This window comes from Labeo rohita, chromosome 10 (genome assembly GCF_022985175.1).
Source record: "Labeo rohita strain BAU-BD-2019 chromosome 10, IGBB_LRoh.1.0, whole genome shotgun sequence".
Classification (NCBI taxonomy): domain Eukaryota; kingdom Metazoa; phylum Chordata; class Actinopteri; order Cypriniformes; family Cyprinidae; genus Labeo; species Labeo rohita.
In genome coordinates, this window is record NC_066878.1 from 31,106,151 (window position 1) to 31,133,430 (window position 27,280).

At 31.0% G+C, this 27,280-nt stretch overlaps 1 protein-coding gene across 2 annotated transcripts in view; it reads left to right on the forward strand.

Moving 5' to 3' along the window:
- ssbp2b (single stranded DNA binding protein 2b) overlaps positions 1-27,280 on the forward strand; it is a 93,360-nt gene that overhangs the window by 35,136 nt on the left and 30,944 nt on the right. The window contains exons 1-2 of one of the 2 annotated variants that reach the window (XM_051120354.1): positions 11,039-11,093; positions 23,985-24,074. In XM_051120354.1, coding sequence (XP_050976311.1) covers positions 24,021-24,074 — 54 coding nt within the window. In that variant the 5' untranslated portion in view covers positions 11,039-11,093; positions 23,985-24,020. Of the gene's footprint in view, positions 1-11,038; positions 11,094-23,984; positions 24,075-27,280 lie in introns of those variants that run through there. The other variant, XM_051120353.1, reaches the window with a different exon arrangement.

Below are 27,280 nucleotides of genomic sequence, written 5' to 3' on the forward strand. Positions count from 1 at the left end.
GAATTATTTTTATGTAACTTATTTTTTCTAGTTAATATTTTTATTTTTTATGCATTTCTTACATATATATTTTTTTAATTTAATATTTATATATTAGTATTTTTATAGCATATTTTCATTTGGATTCTAATATTTGATTCATATTTTTATGTTGTTGTTGTTATTATTAGTAGTGGTAGTATTTATGTATAATATAAAAATTACGTTTTATTAATAATTTATATTATATTTTTGTTTTATTTCTAGATTTTCTATGTATTTATCTATAGAAGTTATTTTATTTTGCATTTATTTTTATTATTTTTTTTATTTTGTTTTGTTTCTAAAATAAAACTAGTATTTTTATTGGAAATGTAAAGTATTATTTTTATTTAACCTCTTTGAAATTTCTTATTATTTTTAAATTACATTATTTTTAATTTTATTGTTTGCTGTAACAACTGAATATGCATTATATTGTTATTTTATGTTATTATTAATTGTTATTATTATTTTATTATTAATGTATAAATAATTTACATTTATTAATAATTTATACATATTTTTCTTTTGTTTTATGTATTATTTATCTGTAGAATTATTTTTATTTATTATTTATTATTATTATTTTTAATTACATTTTTTGTGTTGTTTTTAAAATAAAATTAGTATTTTCATTGGAAATGTATGGCATGGTATGGTATTTTTAGTTAATTTTCTTGTTTGCTATAGCAGCTGAATATGCCTAGGAATATGAATATGTTTTTGGTGTAGGATGTATATTCCTGTGGCATGGAGTTAGGCAGTGTAGATGAACTTGAGGTAAATTTGAACTGTTTTTTAGTAGTGTGCCAAGTTTCACATCTGACCTGTCATGCTCTCCTCAGCATGTTAGGAACGCACATCATCCACCGTAATCCAGGGAATTTGCTGACAAATCGTGTTTACACACCTTTATATAACCATGTGAGAGTGTGTGTGTTACACACAATACTATGTGTCTGTTGTTGGATTTGTACATGTTTGGGTATGTTCATATTTTTATGCGCTCTCTTGTGTAAATGTCACCTTTGGCTGGGTCTGGCCTCTCTCTCTCTCTCTCTCTCTCTTTTTTTTTCCACCGCACCAGGGTTATTACAGAGTCTGTCGGATACACCTCGGATCAGCAGAGCCTCATGGGAGGGATTGGGAGAGACGTGGATGTAATGATTGTGTATTTCTGAGGCCGTGCTCTCTTTGATAGATCAGTCTGTCTGAATCTCAGGCCAGTGACACAGCGATTTCTTTTTTTTTTCCCCTTTCTCCTCTCAAACAACCGGGGAGAGTGAAAAAAAGTGTCTGGTCATCTTGGCTACCTTGAAAGAAATTTAATCAGTCAATCTGAAGAAACTATGAAAGCCTGTTTCCACCACAGAATAAAAATAAATTAATAAAAAAAAAAGTAATGACGACTGATATAAGCTCAAAAAAGTTGAAATTGCAAGATATGAACTCAGTATTGTGAGGAAAAAATTCTGAGTTGCAAGATATGAACTCAGAATTGGGAAGAAAAAGTTGGAATTGCGAGATATGAATTCAGAATGGTGAGAAAAAGTTAGGAGTTGCGAGATATGAGCTTAGAATGTGAGTAAAACATTGGAATTGCAAGATATAAACTCAGACTTGTGAGGTTAAAAAAGTCGGAATTTGCGGGATATAAACTCAATGTTGTTAGAAAAAAATTTGGAATTGTTAGAAATCAACTCAGAATTGTGAGGTAAAAAAATCTAAATTGCGAGATACAAATAAATTGTGAGGGGGAGAAAGTTGGAATTACGAGATGTAAAAGCATAATTGTAAGGGGAAAAGTCGGACTTGTGAGATACAAACTTAGAATTGTGAGTAAAAAAATGGAATTGCAAGGTATAAACTCAGAATTGTGCGGGTAAAAAAGTTGGAATTGTGGGATATAAGCTCAATGTTGTGAGAAAAAAATTTGGAATTGCGAGATATCAACTCAGATTTGTGACTAAAAAAGTTGGAATTGCAAGATATAAACTCAGAATTGTGAGGTAAAAAATCTAAATTGCGAGATACAAACTCAGAATTGTGAGGGAAAAAGTCGGAATTCCGAGATACAAGTCAGAATTGTGAGGGTAAAAAAGTCGGAATTGCGAGATAGAAATAAAAAATTGTGAGGGAAAAAAGTTGTAATTGCTAGATATTAACTCAGAATTGTAACGGAAAAAAGAATTACGAGATGTAAAAGCATAATTGTGAATTGAAATAAAATAAAATTGTAAAAAATTGGAAGTGCAAGATATAAACTCAGAATTGTGAGGTTAAAAAAGTTGGAATTGTGAGATGTAAACATGGAAATGGGAGGGAAAATTGTCAGAATTGCAAGATATAAACTCAGAATTGTGAAAGGGAAAAAGTCATAATTGCAAAATTTAAACTCAGAATTGTCAGAATTGCAAGGAAAAAGTTGGGGTTGAGAGATATAAACTTTTGGAATTGCGAGAAACAAACTCAAAATTGTGAGGGGGAAAAGGTTGGAATTATGAGATGTAAACCTAGAATTTTGAGGAAAAAAGTCAGAATTGCGAGATACAAATTAAAAATTGTGAGGGGAAACAAATTGGAATTATGAGATGTTAAAGCAGAATTGTAAGAGGAAGTCGGAATTGCGAGATACAAATGTACAATTGGGGAAAAAAAATTGGTATTGCAAGATTAAATTCAGAATTGTGAGGGTTAAAAATTCAGAATTGTGAGGAAAAAAGTCAGAATTGCGAAATACAAATTAAAAATGTTAATGGGAAAAAAGTTGAAATGGCAAGATAGGAACTCAGAACTGTGAGGAAAAAGTCGGAATTGCAAGACACAAAATCAGAATTGTGAAGGTAAAAAAATCTGAATTACGAAATACAAATGAAAAATGTTGAAGGAAAAAATGGAATTGCGAGACAAACTTAGAATTGTGAGGCAAAAAAGTTGGAATTATGAGATGTGAAAGGAGAATTGTAAGGGGAAAAGTCTGAATTGCGGGATACAAACTGAGAATTGTGAGTAAAAAAATGCAATTGCAAGATATAAACTCAGAATTGTGAGGGGGAAAAGTTGGAATTATGAGATGTAAACACGGAATTGTAAGGGGAAAAGTTGGAATTCTGAGATATAAACTCAGAATTAGGAGGGAAAAAGTCGGAATTATGAGACGTAAACAGAATTGTAAGGGGGAAAGACAGAATTGCGAGATATAAAATCAGAATTGTGATAAGAAAAAAGTTGAAATTGCAAGATATAAACTGAGGCAGAATTGGGAGATATAAACTCAGAAGGAAAGTCTAAATTGTGAGATAATGTTGCAGTTACTGTTTTATTTTTTTTTTTAAACCTGTGGTTGAAATGAGCTTTAATAAGAAATGTCCCTTAATTAAATACAAGTGTTTTTTCCAGACATTCTTACTTATTAGGAACAGCACAGATAATATAATTATATTCAGTATTTTTTACAATGTATTGTAGGTGGCTGCAATGCCATTTGGTGGTTTATTGTGCAATTTTTTGTGGTTTCTAGGGTGTTCAGGTTGGTTGCTAGGGAGTTCTGAGCAGTAGTAATTGCGATGCATCTCTGGTGAACTCGTAAGGAACTTTGGCATTAATTGCAATATTGCTGTGGCTTGCTAACGTTGGCGTTTCTGGCAGTCGCAGCGCTGCTGTGTTCAGTGGTAAAGATGGGCTGCTGGCAGGTGCTGTAGTTTGTGTTCACATTAGAAACAGCCCTTTTTCCAGCTGCACCCATTTACTTCTAATCTACAATCTAAGTAATCTGGCATTCTGTCACAGATACAATTCCAGTCTATTCCAGTCAATACTCCATTCCTGCTGCATGTGCTCTGGAAATGAGCTGTTCTCTGTCTAGACTTCTGTACTTTTAGTAACACAATTGCTGCTCTGTTTTTCCCGCTATAGAAAATAAACTTTTACAATCAGTTCATCTTGCTTTTAGTATGCTGTTTAATGGTTTGGTCAGACCTCATTTAGAAGAATAAGAATGTGCCATAAGACGAAAAAACGTAAATGAGATCTCCTTCATATAATGCATTAATTGTTTCTCCATGACAGAAATTAGATTTAAATGAAGACCAAATGGAGGCCTTTTCTTAAGTTTCCTGGTGCTCAGATTTTTCTCATAAGACAGGAGTTATTTATTTATTTATTTATATGAAAAGAAAAATTAAAAGCCACAGGTTTCAAAGGTTTGTCATTTTATTTTATTTTTTTATATTCATTTCATGTCATTTTACTTACTTTTATTGTGTATCCCACAGAAAAGAAAAATTAGAAGCCGGTCTTTTCCTGAGACATATGTGATATTACTATTTTATTTTATTTTATTTTATTTTATTTTATTTTATTTTATTTTATTTTATTTTATTTTATTTTATTTTAAACCCCATAGGGAAGAAAAATCAAAAGCCATCTTCACAGGTTTGTCATTTTATTTTATTTTATTTTATTTTATTTTATTTTACTTTATTTTACTTTACTTTACTTTACTTTGTTTTATTTATTTTATTTTTTAAGTTTATTTTAAACCCCATAGGAAAGAAAAATCAAAAGCCATCTTCACGTGTTTGTCAGTTTATTTTAGTTTAGTTTATTTTATTTAATTTTACTTAATTTTATTGTGTATCTCACAAAAAAAGTAAAAAAAGAAGCCAGCTTTACATTTAATAATCATTTTTGTGTACATTGTATTTTATTTAATTTTATTTAATTTAATTTTATTTTATTTTGTTTTAATTCTTTAATTTATTTTAACCCCCATAGGAAAGAAAAATCAAAAGCCATTTTTACATGTTCGTCAATTTATTTTATTTTATTTTATTTTATTTTATTTTATTTTATTTTATTTTATTTTATTATTTTATTTTATTTAATTTTACTTCATTTTATTGTGTATCTCACTAAAAAAAAAAAAAAAAAAAAAAAAAAAAAAAAGAAGCCAGCTTTAAAGATGTCTTTTCCTGAGACATATGTAACATTACTTATAATGTTTTTTATTTTATTTTATTTGTCTCGTTTTGTTTTGTAATGTGCAGTTACTGTTATTGGCTGAGATTTTCCAACAAACTCAAGTCTTTTATCAAAGATCTCAATATAAACTCTAACATTTCTAATCATATTCTTCTAAAACTAAGTAATCTAAGCTATGCAGTTTACATTAATTTTATAGCTCTAAATTTGTACTGTGAGAGTTGCCTCATTTGTGATTAAGTTTATTACTCTTAAAAATGTTGTTATATAAAAGAAACATGATCAATCTATGAAGTCTCCTAAGCTACGAAAGAGCAATCCCGGAGCAATAAAGTTTTCCTCTGGGTGCTGCTTTATTCACACTCCCATGTATAAACTGAGAAACAGGAGGCATATCTAAGAGTTAATGATATTTACGGGAGCAGTTTTACAGGCCCAGCAGCAGTAAGGCAGTCCAGCAGCCTTGAGCCGCATCCAGACCTCTGATGAACTGATAAAACACTGGAGTCCACATTCACGCTGGCGCCGAAGATGACACAGCCCTGCCATGCAGACGTGGCCAGACCCACAAGCCACAACAGCACCATGAGCTCATGCTGCAGAGAACGGGACGGGCCCGTTTGCTGACTAACAGCACCAGAGATGAACTGTAGAAAAGTGTGAGGGAACCCGCTTTATGGGGCATCTGCAGGACTGAATATTTGTATTCTTGAGCGCTGAAGTCAGATCCAATTCTGGACGGTTAAAACTGAGGTCAGTGTGAGTTTGATGAAATGGGAGGGACGTATATGAAGAGCATGATATTTTCAGTTGTGCTCAATCCGACTCCACCCAAAGGAACCACCCTGCTGTCACCCCACATGGCCTCTGCTGTAGTCAGTGCCAGAGGGTCACACCCTTCAGTCACACCCTGAGTATCACCTTTAACATAGATGTTTCTCCTAAAAGAGATATGCATATGAATGAGACAGTTGTTCATGTGTAGTGAAGGTATGGTCACATTAGAAAAAAATATTTTAATTTAATTTACATTTTTTTAAATGTATTTTATTTCATTTATTTCAGATTTAATTGTATTTTATTTCACTTTATTTCATTATAGTTTTTTTATTTTTTTTATTTTATTTCACTTAATTTTACTACATTTTATTTAATTGTTTTATTTAATTTAATTTTATTTTATTTAATTTCACTTCATTTTATTTATCATTTTATTTCATTTTAGTTCATATTTTTTTACTTTTTCATTATTTCATTTTTTCGTTTTATTTTATTTTATTTCACTTCACTTCATTTTATTTTTTATTTCATTTCAATTTATTTCGTTTTTCTTCAGTTTATTTTATTTCATTTTTGATTTAATTACATTTTATTTCATTCCATTTCACTTAATTTTATTTCATTTTGTTTTATTTAGTTTCACTTCATTTAATTTCATTTAATTTTACTTAGTTTCATTACATTTTAATTTAATATTTTAATTCATTTTTTATTTATGTTATATAAGTGTCCTGTTTCACTTTATTTTTCTTTTATTTTTTCATTTAATTTTATTTAATTTTGTTTTATTTCATTTAATTTTACTTCATTTTATTTCATTTTATTTTTTGTTTCATTTTATTTTGTTTAGTGTCATTTCACTTCATTTTATTTCATTTTTCCATTTCTTTTTTTTTCTTTTTTTTCATATTTCATTTTATTTTATTTCATTTCATATTTTACTTCATTTTATTTAATTTTGTCAGTTTATTTAATGTAATTTTATTTAATTTTACTTTTCTTTTTTTTTCATTTTATTTTGTTCCATTTCATATTTCACTTTTTTATTTTATTTTATTTTGTACCCTACAGGAAAGGATGTGACATTACTAATAATATTTTATTTTATTTTATTTTATTACTGGGTAATTGTAGTTTGTATTCTAAAATGTATATAAATTTATATTGTAATAGTTTACAATTACTACAATGACAAATCTACATGTCAGATCTGATTTCGTTGAGAAATCTGATTCTGTGGATTCCTATTGAAATGACTGGATTTCGTCGATGTGTTGAACAAGAAGTAAATGTGACCGCACCTCAAGTAGTAGCTCAGATCATTTGGTCTTGGCAAAATCTGATCAGTAATACACTATTTGAGTTCATATAAGACACTGGGGAAGGTTAAACAGAATTCTAGGCCAAAACATCTGAGAAGATGGAGCGTCTCCAACTGTTTAGATATTAAGGACCTCTAATTCATGATTTTTATTTCCTATGTTGGTTCTCAGAGTTCTCCCTTTACCAACCTCCTACCGACCACAAAGCAATTGTGATGGAAGCCACGACGAGCGGCTCGTGTTGTCAGAAACCACACGCCGGCTTTGTTGTGGTCACGTGTGTGACATGTCAACGTGCGCGTTCAGCCCGGCAGACGATACCGTAATAGTTGGCTGTAATTGCTCTAGTCGGATGGAGGAGTTTCGACACAGTGTGGTTTATTCCGGGCGAGCGCTTGGATCTCATTCCTCGTCTAGCGTTGGTGGACCTCCAGGGAGGTGCAGTGCACTGGAGCCGTTTCCTAGGCAACCTTTTTTTTTTTCATCTGGGCTTTGAAATGAGGACCTGATGTGATTGTTAGCAGCTTGGGCTTGTGCCATTGAGTATGCGGCTCTGTCTTAGCCTTCACTTCCCTGAAACAACATGACATCACCCATTCCCACGACTGACATATAGTCTGATGGACGCACATTAGCGCGCCGTCGATACGAAATATGCTTACGTAAGGGGTTTGGTCTGTTCATGGGAGATTTATTCAGTTTTGTTGGGAATCCATGTTATGATGTGACTACATTGGCTATTTGAATGTATGTTTTTAATGGAACGTTAACTGAAGTGCATAATTACAATTTCAAGTTTCATCGTCTACAGTCATACAGTAGCAATCAATTTCAAGCAAGCATCATTGTTACTATTAATAAAAAAGGTCTAGAACACCCACTTAGCAACAGGCCAAAAACACAAAATGAAATTGATATTGTTGGTGATTCAGTGTTTCTGTAAAAAAAGAAGAAAAAAAACAAACAATAATACTGACAATAATACAATGAATTCTACAACCAATAACTGCGACAGCATTTTAGTGCCACGTTAAAAAATAAAAAAAAGCTACAATTGTGAGAAAAGCTAAAATTGCGAGAATATTTTGAAAACCAAGTCTAAACTTTTTGAGTATAATGTTAAAATTACGAGCATTAAATAGTAGATTCTCGCAATATTTTGACTTTATTCTCGTAATATTTCAGCTTTATTCTCGCGATGTTTCGACTTCATTCTCACAACATTTTGACTTTATTTTTGCAATATTTCAACTTTATTCTTGTAATATTTTGACTTTATTCTCGCAATATTTCGACCTTATTCTCGCAATATTTTGACTTTATTCTCGTAATATTTAAACTTTATTCTCACAATGTTTCGACTTTATTCTCACAGTGTTTCGACTTCATTCTCACAACATTTTGACTTTATTTTTGCAATATTTCAACTTTATTCTTGTAATATTTTGACTATTCTCGCAATATTTCGACTTTATTCTTGCAATATTTCGACTTTATTCTTGAGATTTTTTTTTTTTTTTTAACGTGGAACTAAAACGCTTTCGTAAAAAACAATATAAAACGCACTAAGGATTAGTAAGATGCTGGGTTCATTTTTACTTTATTCTCAAAACATTTTCAACTTCATTCTCGTAATTTCTACTTTATTCTTGCAATATTTTGAGTTTATTCTTGTAATTTCAACTTTATTCTCGTAATTAAATCGTAGGAAATTAAATCGTAGCAATTAAAGTTATAATATTTTGAGAGTATAGCCTGTGGATGCAAATGCCCCAGATTGGGTGCACCGGGTGAAGTTACCAAGACACCAGAATTTATTTGAATATATGTGGGATTATTAGTAGAAATCATACCATTTGTTATACCTGCAGGAACAGTATGCTTGGAAATAATATTTCACATCTTCGATTGCATTCATTGGGCCTATTTATACTGCGCCAGCCATCCAATAATAGTAATAAGCTTTGTTCTTTTGGTACTTCTAATATAAATCTCAACTTTGAAAATCTGTCAGTTGTATACTTTAATCTTTATATATATTTATTTATTTTTAAACGTGGTGCTAAAACGTTTTATAGCAAAGTGCAAACAATGTGTCTTGCAATAATGTTGTATTGCAACGTTAATCGTTGTATTTATGTATATCAGTCGTCTTTTTCGATTACAATGAGTCATGTGTTTCAATAAATTATACTGTTTTCTTTGTGAAAATTCCACAATCTACTCTGCAAAGACGTTTGTGGTGTCCAATCTTTCATTCCTCACATGTATTTAATTAAAAACAACAATAACACTTTCTGAAGGTTGAAGTGGACTCCAACTCAGTAACATAAGTTATATTGTTGTCTTTTCTGAAGTATATAAGTGACTATTGACAAGCTGTTTTATTCACGGTATAATACAGTAAATGATTGGAAATAATATTTAACGTCTTCCATTCATTATTTGTAGCGTGCCAGACACCCAGTTATCGCAATCATTTTGTGCTTTGTTGCTTTTAATATAAAACAGCTCAGCTTTTAAATTCTGTCAGTTTTATCACAAAATTATAAATGTGTTTTTCCTCTTTATTTTAAGTTTATAGAACAATATAAATGTGAGGGAACATCAGAAGGAATGGGAAAAAAAGTATAACCTAATTTAATGAAACCAGTGTCTCACTTTAATTGGAAAGATGACTGATTAACATGCCGCTTAAACTGAGGCGAATACAGCGATCTGTCACACCACATTAAAGAGTGTGAAAAGCACATTATTGTAATAAACATATTGTTTATATTTTGCTATAAAACTGACAGATTTTGAAAGATGAGACTTTGGAATATCTCCCGGTGCTCCTAATCCAGGCCGTTTGCATGTGCAAAAGGCTAGAATATACTCTCAAAATATTATAACTTTAATTTCATAATTGCTACAAATTAATTCTCGTAATTTTGACTTTATTTTCACAATATTTCGACTTTATTCTTGCAATATTTCGACTTTATTCTCATCATTTCAACTTCATTCTCACAACATTTTGACTTTATTCTTGTAATATTTCGACTTTATTCTCATCATTTCAACTTCATTCTCACAACATTTTGACTTTATTCTTGTAATATTTCGACTTTATTCTCGCAATATTTCTACTTTAATCTTGAGATTTTTTTTTTTAACGTGGCACTAAAATGCTTTCGTAAAAAACAATATAAAACCCACTAAGGATTAGTAAGCTGCTGGGTTCATTTCGATTTTATTCTCGAAATATTTCAACTTTATTCTCATAATTTTAACTTTATTCTTGGAATTTTGACTTTATTCTCGCAATATTTAAACTTTATTCTCACAATATTTTGATCTTATTCTCCTAATTTTGACTTTATTCTCACAATATTTTGACTTTATTCTTGTCATATTTTGACTTTATTCTCGTAATATTTTGAGCTTATTTTCGTAATTTCGAGTTTATTCTCGCAATATTTCGACTTTATTCTTGTAATATTTTGACTTTATTCTTGTCATATTTTGACTTTATTCTCACAATATTTAGAGCTTATTTTTGTAATTTCGACTTTATTCTCGCAATATTTTGACTTTATTCTCGAAATATTACGACATTTTTTAACGTCATAAAAAAGCAATATAAAATGCACTAAGGATTAATGAGCTGCTGGGTTCATGAATATTAATTGCATTTTGTGTGTTTGCTCGAGCTGATTTGCTGAAATCAAAACAGCAAAATGAAATCAAAATGAAATTGCCGTTTGCGCATTAGTTCCACCCACTACCAGAGAAGCTCTCAGTAGGTGAAGATTTCCAAATGAACGCCATTACTTTGACAGGAAAATACAACAAAGAATATCGTTAATATGTAGCACGTCATTTCTGCATGATGTGTGTACTCTCTCTCTCTCTCTCTCTCTCTCTCTCTCTCTGCTTATGTGTGAGAAACAGTGCTATCAACAAAACGACGGCGAGTCGTATGCCTTCACACTAGAGTTTACGGTATGTAAAATACAGATAAGCTGTAAATCTGTTGAAAAATAGTATTCGGTTATATGTGCTAAACTTATACTTTACACTGAGTTTATTAGCCAATGGCTAATGTTGGACATTTAGTCGCTCAGAGTGAAGATTTTGTCGCATATGCGAGTGATTTACTTGCATTGTCGAGGGTTGAGTTGTAATACAAATGTTTTTGCTGTTTTTCAGCTGAAAATGGCTGCAAATGTGTCTGTGGTGCAGGAAGTGTGTATATTTAGCCCTCATGTTGACGTCTTGTTTCTTTCTCCTAGAAGTTTTCCTGTTGTTGGTTGGATATTTGATAACGACTGGCTTATGGCTGTTGACACAGTATAATGGTCCAAATAGGACGAGTGCCATTTACTGCATTTTTAGATTCTGTACAGAGGCTATGTTTTACTAAATATTTATTTCATTTTGTAGCTTTTTTAGAAAGTTTTGGTTTTACATGATCATTTTCACCTTCTCTCTGACCCTTAGAAATAAACAGGCTGTTTTTGCTGCTGTACCATTTAATGATCTCTGTTATGAATGGCTAACCTCTTCAGATTAATGATTAACAACGCCTCCACTAAAGCTGATGAATACCGTATTTGTGTTATTATGTAATGATTATGTTATGATGGTCATATCAGGGGTTTAACAGTAAGGTGTTTTTTTCCCCCTGAGAATTTCTACGTGCTATGCCAACATTTTTACTGGCTCTAACACAAACAATTATAAATGTTATATTATTATTATTTTAAATAATATATCTGTATAATTTTACCTTTCTAATTTTAAATGCATATTTATTTATTTATTTATTATTTATTTAATAGGCAGTTTTTAAAGATACTTATAACGGTCTTGGAAGAATGTGATGAGTAATATTTAAATTTAAATAATATTATAAGATAATCATAATAATAATAATAATGCTACGAAATCTATAACTAATACCAATATAAAATGCACTAAGGTTTAATGAGCTGCTGGGTTCATGAATATTAATCATGTTGTTTTTAAAGGCAGTTTTTAAAGATATTTAAAACGGTCTTGGAAGAATGTGAGGAGTAATATTTAAATTGAAATAATATTATATAATAATATGAAATAATATAATTTTACCGGTCTAATTTTATTTATTTATTACTAGCCAGTTTTTAAACAAAGATATTTAAAATGGTCTTGGAAGAATGTGATGAGAAATATTTAAATTAATTTTTGAGATAATGAGCAAAATCTGAGCACACAATGAAATATTGAGGCATCTGAGAAATATTGAAACTTTAGAGGTTTTTTTAAAAAAGAAATAGTAAATATTGAAATTAAATACAAAATAAAATAATATTATAAATATGTATAAATAAATAAATAAACAAATACACTCTCTTTTTTTTTTTTTTTACAAAGACAATTTACAACAATTTGCAATGGCTGAAATAATAAAGTTACTATAATTATAAAAGAATAAATTCATAAGCACTTTTGCAGGAAGATTATGGCATTCATGGCACAGTATTGTCATTTACAGCCTATTCTTATTTTGAATTTTAACACAACCTCTTTGTGAAGGAGTCAAATCATTTTACCTTTAAAGGGATAGTAAATTACTTAATCATTTACTAACCATCAAGCCATTCTAGGTGTATATGACTTTCTTCTTTCAAATGAATACAATTAGAGTTAAATTTAAAAAATGTCCTGGCTCTTCCAAGCTTTATAATGGCAGTGAATGGGTGTTGGGATTTTCAAGCCCAAAATAGTGCATCCGTCCATCATAAAAAGTACTCCACACGGCTCCGGGGGGTTAATAAAGGCCTTCTGAAGCAAATCAATGCGTTTGTGTAAGAAAAATATCCATATTTAAAAACTTTATAAGCTCCGGTGAGAATATTCTAGTATCATGAGAACCACATTTTGTTTACAGCAAAGGAAAACCAGTCTCCTCTTGGCTTATATTGAAATCATGTGACATTTCTCTTTACAAATCCTCATTTTGTACTTCTAATTCATGACCGCTTCCACGTTCGTCACCGCGTTCGCCTACGTCCTGCGTCGTCCGCTGGCGAACACATGTACGGCAGTTAGCGGAAGTTTTAAATATGAATATTTTTCTCACACAAACACATTGATTCACTTCAGAAGGCCTTTATTAACCCCCCCAGAGCTGTGTGGAGTACTTTTTATGATGGATGGATGCACTTTTTTGGGCTTCAAAATCTCAACACCCATTCACTGCCATTATAAAGCTTAGAAGAGCTGGGACATTTTTTAATTTAACTCAGAGTGCATTCATCTAAAAGAAGAAAGTCATATACACCTAGGATGGCTTGAGGGTGAATAAATTATTTTTGGCGAACCAGTATAAGGCATCTAGATTTTTTTAATTTTATGTTCCACATTTGTCTCTCTCTCTATGTGAATATAAGCTCAAGTGAACTTTATACATTCAGCTGAATGAATCTCAGAGCAGATACAATGTCAACACAGAACAGCAGGAGGAGTTCTCGCAGTAATCGCATCTTTATTCCGATCTGAGCCGTTAATCGTCGCCGCAAAGGCATCGCAGAGCGTTGACAAATGTGCGTCGAGTGCTCCTGCCAAAACACAGACGGAACAGACTTCGGGCGAGCAGCGTTGTCGGCTTCCCAGGAGAAATTTCCAGTCCAAATGTTTGTCCACTCATACAGCAAAGCTGGCAGCGACGCTGGCCACCAAAATGGAATCTTCATTACCGTTCCCTGTAGCGGATTTGCCTGCTGGGGACGTGCAGTGGGGTAACCATTAGTCCCTCCATCCCGTCCTGGGACCCCATGCTGATGACCCAGACTGTGTACTGTCCTGTTTAAGAGGATTGCAGAGTGGTCTCCGAATCTCCAAATGTCCTGAACTGACCCCAGGTGCATTATGGGAGATATTTGTGTTCCTTCTTCATGTTAGTCACTTCTACAAGCAATTCAGTTGCTAATATATTGCGGTTTGCCGTTTTATGCGCTAACAGATGGATGTTCATGGCAGGCTGCATCCAATGTTCCCAAACTACTAAATGGGAACAGTAATGAGAGGAAAAGTGTTTTTAATTAATTACTTTATATCCAAATTTGTTGGCTGGATTAGCTTGAAGCGCCACACTTTGACAGTCTCTGTAGCGTTTCTTGCGTTTTTGCTTTTATATTAGAGTTTACACAAAACATAGCTTGCTTAATGGAGTGACTAACTAAAAATAGCCATGCTACCAACTATATTTTTATATTTTACAGTAGCGAGAGAACAGCTACTTTAAGTGGCAAATACATCTACTTTTTCTAGCAAAAACCAGTGTGACAAAATGCTACTTTGCTTTTTTTATGTCACATTCTTGTACAGATTCATTTTAGCGAATCAAATTGTTCAGATGGTTCATTTCAATGAACTAGCTCCAAAACAAGTCACTGATTCATGTGAGTCCTTGCTCAGAAGTCACTTTTACTTCGTTTTATTGAAATATGTAGTTAGAAGTTGCTGGTTAGATTAAGCTAAGATTATTTATTATTTAAATAAATCTATCATTTAAATTAATTATTTACAATATATTTACATTCAATATTTTCCCCTTTTTTAGATTTTATTTTTTTAGATTTTAGTTTTTGTCTTTTAATTGTAAAAAATATTTATTTAGTTATTGTTTAGTTGCTGAGTCCCTGCACAGAACTCTGTTACTTCTTTGTTGTATTTAAATATTTATTTTTAAAGTTGCTATTTAGATTTAGCTTAGATTTAATAAATGTGTTTTAAAATGTAATTTTTACATTATATTTAGTGTTTGTTCATCTTTATATAGACAAATTGTCTAAATTATTATTTCTGTGTCAGATTAATATTGTTTTGATTGCTAAAATAAATAATAATTACTTTTCCCCCTTTTTAGATTCATTTTTTTGTCTTTTAAAAAAATATATAAATAATTATTTATTTTTAGTAGCTGAGTCCCTGCACATAAGTGTTGTTTTAGATTTATTTTTGGTGTTTTTATAATGGTATATATATATATATATATATATAATTATTTTGTCATTAGAAGTTGCTGATTAGATTTAGCTTAGATTATTTAAATTATATAGTATTTAAATAACATATTTACATTATATTGCATTATAAATATTTTCTCTTTTTTCCCTTTTTGAATTTATTTTTTGTTTTTGTCTTTTAATTAAAAAAAATTATAAATATTTTAGTTAATTTTAGTAGCTGAATGCCCTGCACACAGTCTTTTACTTTGTTATTTTTAAATATTTAGTTAAAAGTTGCTGTTTAGATTTAGCTTAGATTTATTAAGTGATATGTTATTAAAATAAAATATTTGCATTATATTTAGTGTGCATTTATCTTTATTTAGACAAATGAAGGCTGTCACCATTATTATTTTATGTCAGATTTATATTACTTCCATTATATTAAATAATATTTTCTTTTTTTCTCTCTCTCTCTCTCTCTCTCTCTCTCTTTTAGGCATTTTTGTCTTTTATTTATACTAAATATTTCTAAACATATATTTAGCTAGTTTTTTAGTAGCATTTTGTTTATTTTGTTTTATTTTATTTTATTTTTGTCCTCACCAAGCCTGCATTTAGCTACTTTTTAGTAGTTTGTTGTGCTTACAACATTTTTAAAGCCTAAATGTACTTAGAGATTATTAGTACAATTAGTAAAATTGTAATTTGGGTACAGTTTCAAGTGTTGGCAAACATTATAGGTAATTTTCATGTCTCTTGCCGACAACTGGAAGTTAGAGCGCTTGCATGTGGATATTGTGAACATAACTACAACCTGTCTGAGTCAACTTCCTTCTCTGTTTGACAAGAGAAACATATCTAAATGTCGTACTCAGGGACTGATAATGCTGCTATTGTGCATCAAAACAATGCTGAAGAATCACAAATGTTGAAATCCATTAGGTTTTTTTGCACTCAGAGGGTGAATTAGTTGTGTTGTGACTGGTTGTTTGAAACGCTGACAGCCTGCTGTTTGTACTGTATATCAAGGCTGAATAAAGCTTCATTAAAGCAGCATACCGAATCGATCTTCTCTTGTAACACACCGTCTGTAAGAAGGAATTTGTAGGTAGAAGACACTCAGTTTTACTGATCTACTCTGCCTTCAAGTCCTCTTGGGAAGATTCTGCTGGTGAGTTTGTGAGTTGGATTTAGTGATTTTTGTTGCATCATTGTGTATTTCTCTCTCTCCCGACAAAGACTGGATGCTTCTAACAAAGCATTAAAAATGAGTTAAAGATACACTTTGAATGTGCTGACAATGTACTTTTGGCGAAATTAGAATCTGTGGCACAGCGCTGCTTTCCGAAGCTTTCGGGTCAGTTATATTGTAAAATAGTTTAATGCAAGCTTTATTTTATTTGATTTATTTTTTAAACAATATATACATTGTGGCCATGTAGTGATCAAAAACATGCCATGATCACAAGAAAATGTACACAGGTGTCTTTTGGATATAAAATTGTATTTACTGCTTTCTGAGATGGTTTAGTTTTCAAACTGGGGTCCATGCAGATTTTTAAGGAAAAATTGTGTAAAAAAGAAACAAAAATAAACTACTACTACTACTACTAATAATAATAAACTTAATTTTGTATTAAAAATTTCATATAGTGTTATTAAATAATGTAATAGTAGTAGTAGTAGTAGTAATAATAATAATAATAATAATAATAATATATTTTTTATTATTTTTGTTAATAATAAGAATGTTTATTTCAATTAAATTTGTAATAAATTATTATTACTATTTTTTATTATTATTAATTATTATTATTATTTAAGAATACCTTTATTTTAATTAAATTAATAATAATAATGAGAAGAAATAATTTAATACATTATTTATTATTATTATTATTATTACATTATTTAATAATACTTTTATTTTAATTAATTAATAATAATAATTATTATTATTATTGTTGCTATTGTTGTTGTTGTTGTTGTTGTTGTTGTTGTTATTATTATTATTATTATTCCCTGGTTTAGTGAACCCACCTCAAAATATGTACAATTTGTAATATTTATGTAATATAAATGTAATTTGTAATATTTAGAATTATACAATTATTAAACTTGATGCTAGAATAATATTATTGTATATGTTCATTTTATATAATAATAATAATAATAATTATTATTATTATTATTTTTATAATAATAAATTATTTAATACATTATTAGTATTATTAGTATTATTAGTATTATAGTGAATCCACCTTAAAATATGTACAAATAACATTTTGAATTATACAAACAGAAAACATATGATACTAAAACAGTATTATGGTATATGTTTAGTTGGAATTAAATTTGTAATAATTGAATAATAATTCTCATTACTTATTTTAATAAAATTATTATTATTATTATTATTAATAATAATAGTTAAATTAATTGTTTTATACATTATTATTATGATTATTATTGTTATTATTCCCTGGTTTAGTGAATCCAGCTCAAAATATGTTCAAATAATTTGTAACATTTTGAATTCTAAAATTAGAAAACATATGATACTTTATGGTATTTGTTTATTTTAATTAAATTCTTAATCATTAAAATAATAATAATAATAATAATAATAATAATAACAACACATTATTTGATAATACATTTATTTTAATTAATAACAATAATAAATAATGTAATAATACATTTATTATTATTATTTTTTATTATTTTTTTTTTTTTTTTTCCTGGCCCACCTCGGAATATGTGCAAATAATTTGTAACATTTAGGATTATAAATTTAGAAAATGTATAAAGCTAGAACAATTTTTCGACGTTTACAATGACAGGACAGTGGAGATACGACAGGAAGTGAGTGGGACGGATCAGGAAAGGTCCATGTGATACTAGAACAATGCTATTTGGCTTCTGTCAATATTTTTTTCTATATGAGCCAAGGTTAGAATGTGACAGTTGAAGAATTTGCTACTGGCCATTGTGACAGCGTTGTGTATGTGCTCATCTTATAAATGAGATCATTCCTACATGAAGGTCTCATTTGCATCTTGTACCAAAATTTTGATGACAAACTAGTCAGTAATCAGCAAAAACAAGTGCCTACAAGTAACACCAATGAGTTATGAGTCTCTGATATTGATATTGCTAGTGGACGGTCCGTTAGCAATCCAGCGCTCTCCAGTCACTCATTCTCACTCCCTGTCGCAGGTAATTGATTTCATTAATCAGTGCTAATCGGGAACACGCTCCGTAACCACCAGGAATCAAGTGGGCAGCACAGGTGGAGGGAGTCCCGTGGCAGGCTGTTGAGTTGTTAATTGTCAGAAGTCCTTTAATTAACATTCGCAGACTGGACACGGAAGGACGGACCTGCCAATTGATGGCAAGGGTCTGGCATACAGGGACAATCGCGGTAGCTGTTCAACATTTGCCAATGAGATGTGCTGCTGTTGACAGGTTTTAAAGCTAAACCTGTGCTTAAATAGCTGTTAAGCTATACCCGGCGTGCCGAATATGCGTCAAGCCACGCCGTTTTAATCCTTTTCCGTCTTCTCTTAAATAAACTCCCAGCAGGATGTGCGTTTTATCAGTTCCCTCACAATTCCAAGAATGGCGTCATTACACTCGGCACTTCAGGCTCTCTGTCGCAACCATGTAAAGCTTACAGGCCCATTACACTCAACTGAAGGCTTAAGAAACGGCCGCTTCAGAAGCCACAGAACGGAGAATTAAACCCAAGGTGCCACCGAGCCAAACGGTAACCGAAGTCCCTGAAAAGTAACCGCTGAATAATTCATAATACAAATGTCTTTGCCAAAAGGTGGTAGGTTTACAATAGGTGGGGCATGTATTATTTCCATCCAAGCGGTGTCTTAAGTGCTTGTTTATTGCTGTTTTGTGTTCGATGTGTGTTTTTGTTAGGAAAGATTTGCATGTTTTTTTAGGTTTAGGTAATGTTAATATTTTAGGTAAATATTAGTAAATGTTGTCTTTATTTCTTTATTATTTATTCAGTAATTATATGTATTCAACTAAGTATGTGTAATTAATTTGTTTTATTTTTAAATCATTTAATTAATTATAAATATTACTGATATACATTCTATTTTTTATTACTGTGCATGTATTCAATATTTTTTTTTCATATTTTATAAAAATTTTATATTATTTGCAAAAATACTCCATATATCAAAATATTGTCAAAATTAAATCTACAAAAATATTATTCTCTCTTTATTTTGTTCTACATTGTTCTTCATTCTTTTATTCTTTCAATTTATTGAATAAATTGCAGTTAATTCATTTTATTTTAAAATAATTTGAATAATTATAAATATTACTGATATATATATATATATATATATATAATTAGAATTGTATCATTAATGTGTATAAATGTATGTATTATTACTATATATAGAGAGAGAAATTTAGAATTATTTAAAAATTATAATATGTATATATTTCTATTACTTATTACTATGTGTAAAACATTTTTGTGCATATATATATATATATATATATATATTTAATATTTTATAAAATTGATATATATCAATACTGTGAAAATCTAATATACTAAAATATCGTTCTCTCTTCTTTGTTATATTTTATGTTCTGTATATTTATTAAATTTGACTTAATTAATTGTAATTAATTCATTCTGTTTTTAAATAATTTAAATTATTACTGATATTATGAAATATTAATGATATTACTGATATATTATTAAATGAAATATTACTGATATTATTCCTTTTATGTATATGTATATATATTACAATAGTTAATATGTATATAATTCTATTATTTATTACTATATATGTGTGTGTAAAAAAATTTTGTAGACGTTTCATATTTTTTTAAAAATGAAATATATTTTCACAAAAATACTCACTCTCTCTTTCTCTCTCTCTCTCTCTCTATATATACAGTGTTTTAGAACTGTAGCTATAACTGTATATATATAGTGTTTTATAAAATGTATTACACTAAATATATTACACTAATTATATATATATATATATATATATATATGTGTGTGTGTGTGTATTTTATTATTGTGGTTTATTTAAAACAATTAATGTAATATCTATATAGGTGCATTTAATTAATTATAAATAATTATTTTTAATTTATTTTTATATATGCATTTCAGTTTGACAGTCATTGTAATTTATGTTCAGAATATACAGTGCCTTCATCTTGACAGTGTCTGCCAAGTTAGGATAATCTGCCAAACTGAAATTCATATGGTCCAAGCTTGAGTGTATCTTTTTAATTGTGCAAGAGAAAGTGGGTCAAACTCTAGATCAGACTGATTTTAAGTCATTTTGCCACATATTGTACACAGTAAATTGTTTTCAAAACACCCGCCACAAATCTACGTCAGCCGAAAACTAAAACACATTAGCCGCGGCGGGTCACCGTTAACGCTTTTATCAGCTCGCTATGAAGACAGTCAGACATCTTTTCTTATTACATTAGTGCCGTTTTGGTTTCCCCCGAATGGGACACACGCTAAATGAAAGTTACTCTAATCAGAGGCCAGATTTTATTGCCGTGCCCTCGGCGGCGAGCTTTTTATGACTGACTGTGGACCCGTGAAGAGCCGAGGGACGTTAGTTTATCTTTGTTGCTAGTTTTGATAGAGTGCTTGCTCAGCACGGAGGGCATTAGGCTCATTATTGTGCCGCTGCTATCAGGAGATGAGACTTCAGCGCTACTGCAGGAAAACACAATATTCAGCCCCTCGCAGCGGGATCTTATTTACCAGCACAAAAGATGGCTCGGGCGTCGATAAAACGCCACGGACGTTTGCGCGACTCTCGCTCGCTTGTGATTTTTATTACGTCTTGTTGATCCATGTGAACTGTTGTCAAAAGTGCTGTCATGTAGGCATCTAGCATTAGAAAACGCTCCTTCCGAGTCATATATCTCCACCTTCAATTTGCAAGCAACTTCTTTGTTATTACTGGGCGGATGCGAGTGCATTTCCCCTGCTCATTTCCCTGTGTGCCAAGGGTAATCAGACTGTTGTGTCTAAGTGTGTGTATCTCTTTCTCTCTCTGCATGTCAGTAATGCTCCACACACACAGGCTCTAGTCATTGCAGCTCAGTTCGTCTTGGCGCTGCGGTCGTGCCGGTGTGCCAATCCTGCCCGGAGCCGCGGCACTTACGAGCCCCCTTGTGTTAGATAAAACACTCAATCCCAGCCGGTTTGTCACTTGACGGCTGTTGTCAGATGTCAAAACAAATATTTTCGTCATTACTGAACACAGAGTCATCGTGTACGGTGTTAAATACAAGCAGCGATGCTACTAACTCAACTACATTTTTCAGTAGCGTGACTGCGGCTTGGGTGTTTTCAAAACAATGCCGCTTTTCCAGTACTTTTTTTTCAGTGAAAAGCCGTGTAGCAGGACAACTTTCTTTTACGTCACGTTTTGTTGTGATGAACTGGTAAAAAAAAAAAAAAAAAACTTCTGTTTTGTTGCAAAATATTTACTAAAATGCTGCTGAATTATATAGATGAAGGTATTTTAAGAGGCATTTTTATCATATTTACAAGTTGCATAATAATAATATTATTTAATATTTAATTTTATTTATTATTGTTATTAATATTACAACAACCATAACGATAGTAAAATATATACACACACATAATATTTTTAATAAAGTGGGCAAATAATATACATATTATTTTAATTATATTTAAATAATATATTTTTCATTGTTAATTATAAGCAATAATAAAATGTATATAATAAATAATTATAAAATATTTAATATTTATTTAGATAAATATACATGTAAATATATACATGCATAATATTCTGTTATAATTTTTAAATTATACACAGTATTATACATTCCTATGATTATTCATTGTTAATTAAAAAAACAAACAAACAATAAAATATTAAATAAATGCATAAATAATAAAAATAGAAATAAATAACATTTATATAATAATGTATTACACATAATATTTATTTAGTTATTTATAAGTATATGTGTATATAAGGTAAAATCTACAAATGCATTTATAATTTATTTCTATATTTATTATTACTATTATTACTCATACTATCATTCATAATCATTCACGTAAATAACATTTATTTATTGATTTGTAGATGTGTATATAAGGTAAATATATAAATAATATTAATTCATATAGCCTACAAATGCATAAATTACTTCTGTATTTATTATTATTAATCATACTATCATTTATAACAATTTATATTTTAATAATAATAAGAAGATGAGAATAATAAAATCACACACAAACATTTATTTATTTATGCATTTATTTACAGAAATAACATGTATTTATTTATATTTAGATGTCTATCCACCTGTTTCAGACTCAAAAGAACGTGGGAACAACTTCCGGTGAGGCGGCAGTTATACCAATGTTATTTTGTGTGCTAATTAGCGAGAGGCTAAGTGTTTTTCGGATCTTTGTTTACTTTGTAAAGTCGCAAACCTTTATGAGAGATGTCGTTGCGGTGCTCAGGGGACAACATGTGTTGTTCGAAGCTGTGCTCTCACATCGTTAGCAAGTTTGGATCGCTAAATCTTGAATGACTGTTAACTAGTGATGTGATAATTGAACCGAGGCATCGGAGCTTGTGTTGCAGGGTGTGCCAGATGAAGCCTCGATTCGAGGCTTGTATTGTTAACGTAGAAATCACAAAAACCAGTGACAAACAAAGCCTCACTTTCTCTTATATTAAATATTTGCCATACTGTATGCACTTCATGTGTACATTATTCTTTTATAACATCAAATAGATATTCGTACTAGCATTTAATGCCACAGTTTAACGAGTAAATGAATTTATCAGAGACAGAAATTCACCCAAAAAAACACACACACTGTTAGACTTATATTTGTGCACGTAGCCTGAGTCGATCTGTGGAAAGTGTGGTGAATGTTTCGTCTGATGGTGTTTCTTTCACAGGCTTTTGGCTGCTTTATTTTTTACTAACCACCAGATCGCGCTATTTTCGACTTATTTGAAGCTTTGAATCTTTTCCCGAAACGGTCAGAGGAAAATGTCAGTGCTTCACAGAGCTTTATTTGCCCATCACTACTGTCAGCTGTTGAATGAATGAGTGCCACGTCCCGCTTGTTTACTTTGAACCGGAAGACACTCCAACTTTTGATGCAAGGCCTCATGGGGCGTAGGAAACTTGTGGATATAAGGTAAATATAGAAATAATTGTAATAAAAAGTATAAATGTGTGTATATAATTGACTTCTATATTGATCATTTGAAAATGTACACAAATAACATTCATTCATTCATTTAAATATGGGCTGAATGAAATGGGATGCAACCTGTGAGTTCAGACTTTACCAAAGGGAGACCTTTGGAGACCTTGGGTCAGCATGATGACCCATCATCCATCCACGTCCACAGACCGACCCATTCTCTCCTAGCATTGAGTGTGTGCTTTACTGAGTCTAGCACAGGAACCTAAACGGCCTCCTCATTAGCTCCCCGCGTGGGGCGCGCGGCCGCCCGTGGCTCTCTGCGTCCTCAGACAGAGTAATCCTGTCTCATTTTGTGTCTCTCCGGCCTGCCATCTGACCTCTACCATCCCTGCCTGCTTGCTTGTATTTTTCAGAGGCGGCCGAATGTGTTTTCAGACAGAAAGCCAGTTCTTCTGGTGGTTAGCAGCTGTTGACAGTATCCATGTGTCTGTCGAAGAGATGTAGATTTTGGCTTCCAGGGACTGTTTGTTTATTGGGTGTGTGTGTTTGTCCTTGAGTGGTGAATGACCATCACGGTGCAGTGTTTGGGGAAGCGCCGGGAGCTGTGTGTGTGTGTTTAACGGGAATTGTGTGTGTGTTTGTGATTTGCAGAGTGCAGCGGCAGCTCCGAGTCCTGTCCTTGGAAACATGCCCCCAGGAGAGGGGATGCCGGTCGGCCCTGTTCCTCCGGGCTTTTTTCAGGTACACACATACATGCATGTGCTGAATAGACATGGAAAGCTGTGATCTTAAAAGATTTATCTGCCGTTTATCTGAAGTTTAAAAAAAATACTAGCAGACTACCCACTGCATACTGTGCAGTGCTATATTTTCTACTATGGATGGTCAATTTGAGTGCATTGCATTGTGAGAATATTCTTCTATGAAGTTTTTGTGGGCTTATATAGGATAGAATCATGGAATCCAGACATAAAAATGGAATTTACTATATATTGCGGAAATGTCATGGAATTTTGCATGGATAAATCAAGAGTAGGTCAGTAGACTTAAATCAAAACATGAAATGGATCAGTGTCTGTGAATATTAAGCTGCAAAAACGCTATTTAATTATCCTAATATATAATAATCCTGCATCTTGTGTGAATGAATAGCGCAAATGCACACGCATACTACAAACGTGCGTGACGCTCGCTGTTTTCAGCCTCAATATATGAGTACACTGTAAAACGTTTTTACCAGTTTCAACTTAAAAACTTAAGTTTAGCAGCTGTTTTAAAATTTTAAGTTAAATCAACTTAAATGTACAAGTCATTTCAGCTCATAAGTTAAATCAACTTAAAAAAACAAGTCATATAAACTTATTTTATTGTAGTGAGTTGAAATGACTTGGAGTTTTAAGTTGATTTAACTTAAAATTTTAAGGCAGCTGCTGAACTTAAGTTTTTAAGTTGAAACTGGAAAACATTTTTACAATGTACATGAACACATAAACAATCTCTAGAACTGCTCTGAGAGTCACTTCATCAGCATTTTACAGTTTCTTTTGAGAAAAACTATCGTGGCGTCATATACAAACAGAAACATATAGGTCTTAACAGCAACCTCTCAAAAAAAAAGTTTGGTTTATCTTGAAGAAACTGTGACAGAAATATTACTTAATGCAATGATAGAACTACTACTAATAATAAAATTATTATTAAGATATTTTTAATAATGTTTTAAATACACATAGTATTTCTGAGATTAAATACATAAAAAAAAAAAAAGATTCAAAATTCAAACACAGAATTTGGTTAAAAACAATTTGATTAAAAAAAAACCCATTTGACAGGGCCCTTAAAAAATGTAAAAAGTCAAACTTTTATTAAATCCTTGTTAAATTGTGTAAGTTTCATGATTTTAATTTTTTTTTTTTGTTTGTTTTTGTTTAATGTATATATATTTTTTTTCAAATAAATATTTATTATTATTTATTATTATTATTTTTTATTATGTATTAGAAAAAAAATCGATTGGATTATAAAAGAAAATTATTGTACTACTACTACTACTACTAATAGTAATAATATTTTTTTCTAAAATTAAAACTTAATGTTTTCAACTTTTTTTTTTTATTTTAAACTTCATATTATACTGTATGATGAAAATATCTATTTTAGATTCTGTGTCTTTTATGTTGCTTTTACAAAGGGCATAAAACTTCATGTACATCGTGTTAGTTACTCATTCAAACATGTGATCTTTCATGAAGCTCACACAGTCATAAACAGAGCCTGGTAGTAACTGATTACATGTAATCTGGATTAGGTAATCAGGGGCCGGTTGCATAAAAGGTTTAGACTAGTCTTAAAAAGTTAGTCAGCTATTTATTTTTTTAAGACTGGTCATAATTTTTTTTAATTCAGTTACAGGAAAATGTAGATTAGTCTAAGTTGAATCCAAAAAATAAGACTGATTACCCTTTGGTTAGTACTTAAGACACTTAACATAGAGACTAAGTTTATGCAACTGGCCCCAGATTCCAATAATTAAGTTTAATTTTAAATTTAAGTTTAATTAAGTACTTGTAATTAGATTACATTACATTGTAAAACACTCATAATCAGACTACAGTTACTGTTTATGGATTGCATGATTACATATTATTTATACAATAGCAATAAATTATTCATAATGTATTGATTCTCCAATATTCCTCTTTTTCAGCTTTTAAATTTCCTTTTCTTAAATAACCTACCACGTATATACATTCAGAAAATCTTCCAATTTTGTGGACATTCACACAAAAACTAGTCACTATTCAGGCGGCTACACTACATTTGGCCACTAAATTTACAAAGGAACACATTATTTATTATTTATTTATGTTACAGTGTCACTCTAAAGGTTATTTAACCATGTATTTCTGTCTTTGGAGGCCTTTTGTCTTTCAGACACATTAAAATGCACAAATTCACACAATTCACACAATTGTTTGTCATCTGATCATCTTTCACCTAATATATTTTCTGTAAGTACCCCTGAGATTTTAAAATAAATATTTTAAAAATTAAGTATCACATTTGCATGTTCATTGGCTCTCTGACGTTGGATATGGTCACATGACATGCAGGTAAACAAATAAAATATTTATTTTTTTATTTTAAAATGATTCATTTAAATGAAACTTTTTTTAATGATTTAATAAATTTTTAGTTTTTCATTAAAGGCTGTTGTGAAAGTACTGACGTAATCATAGCCGTGATCATCCCGATTTAAAATCCTGAATAACAAACATGTTTGATATGATTTGTGTTTGATATGATTTGTATTATGCTCTTTTACAAAGTCTTGATTTTGTTTTGGGGGTGTACTGGAACATGCTCTCATGCTTGGTGGTTCGAAAAACGCATTGTTTTTCTACATAATAGACATTATTACAATACCTTTCTTGCAGCCTGGCACATATGGCTCGATTAGTTCCGGGTTTAATGAAGGCTGCCTTCCGAAAAACGAAATGTGTTGTGATTGGTTAGCTCTCCCACTGCTTTGCAATTGGCGAACAGCTTAGACGGAATTTCAGTACTGCCACGCCCCTAGCCAAAGAACATCTTACGTTTTAAATATGGATATTTTTCTTACAAGATCACATCGATTCGCTACAGGAGGGCTTTATTGACCCCCCGCAGCCATGTGAGGCACTTTTTATTATGGATGGATGCACTTTATTGGACTTGTTTCGGACTGATGAGGAGAACCGTCTATGCCATTCTAAAGCTTGGGAGTGCCAGAATAAAATTTTAATGTAACTCCGATTGCATTCGTCTGAAAGAAGGAAGTCATATACACCTAGGATGCATGGAGAGTGAGTAAATGATACACTACAGTAGTGTTGGGTCCTGTTGTCAGCCTGCGAGATCGCCAATACATTTTTAAAATCCTAACCGATTACGAAATCTGGTTGCAG